At 47.0% G+C, this 4,947-nt stretch overlaps 1 protein-coding gene across 3 annotated transcripts in view; it reads right to left on the reverse strand.

Moving 5' to 3' along the window:
* The window catches only part of Clic6 (chloride intracellular channel 6), a 66,283-nt gene that overhangs the window by 23,960 nt on the left and 37,376 nt on the right, over window positions 1–4,947 (reverse strand). The window contains exon 6 of one of the 3 annotated variants that reach the window (XR_003378592.1): window positions 60–919. The exons of 1 other annotated variant lie outside the window; for it this stretch is intronic. Coding sequence is in view for 1 of the 2 variants with exons in the window: in XM_005345181.2 (XP_005345238.1) it covers window positions 758–919 (162 nt within the window). In the remaining variant the exon portion in view is untranslated. Of the gene's footprint in view, window positions 1–13; window positions 920–4,947 lie in introns of those variants that run through there. One more of the 3 variants, XM_005345181.2, reaches the window with a different exon arrangement.

Raw genomic sequence — 4,947 nt, forward strand, 5'->3', positions numbered from 1 at the left:
CCTGGTCCCATCACCCTAGTTCCAGCTGTCCCTTGGCTCTGCAGGGAAAGAGAGGACACCTGGTCCCATCATCCTAGTTCCAGCTGTCTCTTGGCTCTCAGGTGGACCTACAGTCCTTGTGTTGCTCGGAAGGGACAATTTCTTTGTTTTAAGTCTCCTGTGATGACCACCAAGGCATCAAGAGGGCCCCTCATCAACCTCCTACAAATGCCACACCACGAATGAATGAAATTATGTGATGTGCATATATATGTGTGTGCGTGCACACATACAGGCATACATGAAAGACTGAAAATTCTAGAAATATTCACCAATTTGTTATCAGGAGTTATATAGCATAAGTTTTAGGTGATTTTTACTTTCTTCTTCATATCCTTTAACACGGTTCTAAAGTATTATAAATATAAAACACCCTCTCATTTTAAGCAAATATGTAAGAAGAGAAGACTTAGCTATCTTTGTGATTATCAAAACTATGAAGGAAAGACTAACTTCTTTAAAATGGACGAGGCGGAAGTCAATGCCACTATGCTTTGAAACAGAGCACAAAACAGATCTCCCTAAACTTGGATTACAAGAGAACTGAATCTCAAAGGCATAAATTAGCATAGCTGAGACGGAGGAATGAGCAGACAAATTGCAAGGCCGGGCATCCTGCAGTGGCATTTTGCAGAAGCCCTTTCTGGGAAGATGCAGAGAAGGTTCTCCAGGAAGCCTCGCTCACTCATCTGCGAAAAAGACAGGAAGCAACCCAACATCATTTCATCCTTCTGGCTGCATCTGAATACGCGTGCTCAATCTCCTGGTCAGCTGGACACGTGTTAGTGAACTCATCCCGGGCGTAGGCGTTGTTTAAGTACCTCCAAATGCCAGTCATTTCGGAAGGAAACTCAAAATCTCTGTATTTCTTGGCCACAATCTGAAAATCAAGAGGAAATAATGAGGAAAGGGGAAAGGCAACTCCCTAGGTCAGGTCAGACAATCCATCCCTTGAAGGTGCATAGCCTGGAGCCTGGCGGCATTCTGTGACCATTTAGGCTGCCCGTGGTGGCACTTAAACATTGCTAGGACACCTGGGAACAAGCAAGGTGACAGAGGTACAGGACTCAAATGCAATTACTCTGTGACAGAATCTAGACTCAGGAGACAAACCTCTGATCGTGTCTGTGAGGGACTTTTTAGATGGAGTCAATCGAGGAAGAAAGATCTAGCCAAACTGTAGAAGACAAGATTTCATGGGCTGGGGGCCTGGGTTGCATTATAAGGCATAGGGAGCTGAGTGCCAGCGCCCACCACACTCTGTGCCCTAACGGCTGATTCAGTGTGGCCAGCAGCCTCACCCTTCCCAGCTCCATGCCCACCCTGACGGGATGGCATCACCCCCATCACACTATAAACCAAAATAAACCTTCCTCCTTTAAGCTTCTTTTGCCAGGGATTTTGTCAAAATAAAATAATGATAATAGTAATAATAATGATAATGATAATAATAATAACTAATCTAAGATCCTGAAGTCCTGCCCACCAAGATAACAGAAATGACCCTTGGGATCCACCACGAGTGTGGGCCACAGGCTAGTGGCTTTCTCGCTCTGCCTGTGGCAAGGTCATGTGGGGCCTGAAGGCATATGACAGATCTTCATCTTGAACCACACCAGGATCTTTGAATCAACTGTGTTTCCTCCTAGCTGCTTGCTCTCGCCTCCAGCAACCCCTAACATCTGTGTATGGTATTTCTGCAGAAGGCTGTCACTCTGCCCTAAGCAGATTGCTCGACCATGAGCCTACCATGCACAAAGGACTTATGCATGGACACAATAGCTTGACCTCATCACCACGGAGACGGTGAAAGCAAAAAGAATAGTCCAGTGGGTGGATGTTCTAAGAAATCAGCAGTGTGAGATGCTTTCCTGGTCAGGAGAGGGCCAGATGGAGGTAACGTTGAGGACAATGTCCAGCGGTGAAGGAGGACTTCGCTAGTGTCCTTGCACCGGAAAACCTGAGAACAGTAAGCCATTCCATCATAGTCCCAGAAGCCAGAAATCTAAAGTCAAGATGTCACCGTGGCTATGCTTCCACTGAAGGTTCCGAGTTAGAATCTGTGGCGGATCCATTTAGTTCCTTTGCAGCTCTTGTCTGTGGAAGGACAGCTAAGTCTTTGCATGCCATCCTATGGTGTTTGGGTGTCCTGTCTTAAATCCCAGTTAGCAAGGACAGCATCAAGTCATATTGGAGTCAAGTCCAGCCTTCTCTACTGTACCTTCAACTTAACTCATTGCAACTGCAAAGACCCACATGTCACATGAGCCCCATCCTGGGGTAGTAGTGATTAGGACTGGGAAATACGTGCTTGGGGAGGGAGAAACACAGTTCCATCTGCCACAGATATCCAGAGCTCCAATGGCCATTTCTGCTGCGTCACCTCCCTCTCCACTGTGCTTGGGATGCTGGGATGAACATCACTGGAGACTCAGCACAAATCAGATCTTAGCATTCACTTATCAGACTGTGAAGCCAGCAGCATTGGTGCAGTGTAGCAGCAAATTAGGACCAAGGAACCTCTAGAATGCCTCTGGCATGGCGTTGCATTCTTCACCTGCATGCAGACTTAAGAATGCTCATGGCAAGGGTGCTCATTTCTGTGGTTGACACCTGCTTTGCTTCTGACCTTGCTGAAAAGCCTTACCCAAGAGTCTCAGGCAAGCTAAGCAAGTGCTCCACCACTGAGCCCGGCTCTCTCTGTTTAGAGACTGGGCCTTATTAACTCATCCAGGCAGGCCTCAGCATCACTCTGTAACTCAATAGGGTTGAGCTGGCCATCTGCTCCCAGCAGGCTCACAGGCAGCTGGTAAGACAGGCCAGCACCATCAGGCCTGGATATTTTACTATTATAATATCGAGAATATTTGCTGAATGCCTGCCTGTCACACATGGACTATTGCTTTTATCATTTCTCTTTCTGTGTGTACATCTCCATGTGACTGTGCACCTACATATGACGCCATGCAAGTTTTAAAATTTAACTACATTTTAAATTTATTTTAGAATTTACTTTTTGAAATTATATGTATGTATATATGTATGTGTGTATGTATGTATGTATGTATGCATGCATGCATTTATGTGGAGGCTGTGCATGTGAGTCCAGATGCCTGTGACAGCCATAAGAGAGTGTTGGATCCCATGGACCTAGAGTTACAGGCAGCTGTAAGCTGCCTGATGTGGGTGCTGAACTCAGGCCCTCTAGAAGATCAGCCAGTGTGCCTGTCCTCTGATCCATCCCTCCTGCCCCACCTAATTGCCTTAAAGACATATTTCTTATGTATGTGTGCACACGTACATGCAGATGCCTCTGGATGCCAGAAGAGGGTATTCCAGCCCCTGCCGCTGGAGTCACAGGTGGTTGCCAGGTGCAGGAACCACACTCAAGGCCTCTGCCAGGAGCACAAGGGTCTAACTGCTGAGCCATCACCCCAATCCCCCTTCCTCTACCTCATTTTTGAGACAAGATCTCTTGTTGAGCCTGGAACTTGAAGATGTGACTAACTGTCTAGCCAGTGACCCCATGATCCTCTTGCCTCTACTTTCCCACGCTAGGATTAACAGCAGACACCGCGATGCCTGGCATTGTCTTGTTTTACGTGTGTTCAAGGGATCAAACTCAGGTCCTCGCGTTTGAACTGCAAGCTTTGTACCGACTGAGCCACCTCCCGCCCACATGCCCTGTGATGCTCTCCTTCCTGTGTGTGCGTGCTCGTTCACACACGCATTCCCTTTCAGCAGCTCCGAGGCCGTGGGTAATTCTGTCTGGGTCCCCTAATCAAGTTTGGCTCCTGATGTTGACAAAGGAGGGGCGTTTTCCTCTCCACTTCTTTCTGGCTCTTCTCCTTTACCCCTTCCTCCACCTGTGCCTGGGACAACATCCAGGTTTCCCACATCCTGACTTTGCTCTGCCCCTGAAGTTGCTGTTTGGTCTCTGTGCTAGCGTCAGCTCGGGTTCCCCACTGAAAAGGCTGCAACTCCAAGAGAAGAGACTCACGGGAAGAATTTGTCCCCTCCTATTGAATTTCCAGCTTCCGACTCTTTTTATAAATTTATTTTATTTTTAATTAAAATATGATTACCTCTCTCTCTCTCTCTAAGCCTTTGAGGCCTGTGTTCACCAAACACATAAGAACAGGGAAACCAAGGAGGCGAAGGCAAAGCCTTGTGTGTTGGGCATGTGTTGTTGTTAGGTCTCTCCAAGCCCGAGTCTCTCTGTCTCACTCTTCTGTGATAGTCCGCGAGCCACCTAGTGTCCTCTGAGAATATCTGTGCTCTAAGTTGGGGCAAGACGGCTTCCCTCTTTCCTAAGAGCCTTCCCCAATACACACCTTATCTGTCTCGGATTCTTATTCTCATGACCATTTGAGTGTTTCATCATAGAGCAATTTCACTGCTCAGGAGTGCTTATTTTGCTAAGGCCAGTGTCTGGGTGGATAATAGCTGGGATATAAAACTCTTTCATAATCCACCAGACAGCCTCCCTTTCCTCTCCAGAGGCAATGCCAGTTTTCTAATTTTTGATGTCATGAAGACACTTGAGGCCATTGTGAATCTCTTCCCCGCTGTAAATGCTTCTACTGTTTATCTGTGTCATCACTGCTATTATCGAGTGTGATCGTCTGGCTGCCTGCTGTGCTTTGAGTGCAATCCTTAAAGAGTCACATGTTGGAACTTGGGTTTCAGTGGGACAATATGTGATGGAACCTTCAAGAAGCAGGACTTTAGAGGACACCATTGGGGAAACGTCTTCAGGAAAGACTGAAGTGGTTCTCAAAGGACTCTGGTTAATTCTGTGGGGAAGTCTACTCTACATGAGCAAGTCTGGATTCTTCCTCTCTCACATATGGTCACTTCCTCTCTCACCATATGGTCACTTCCTGACTCACCATATGGTCACTTCCT

This window comes from Microtus ochrogaster, chromosome 2 (genome assembly GCF_000317375.1).
Source record: "Microtus ochrogaster isolate Prairie Vole_2 chromosome 2, MicOch1.0, whole genome shotgun sequence".
NCBI lineage: Eukaryota > Metazoa > Chordata > Mammalia > Rodentia > Cricetidae > Microtus > Microtus ochrogaster.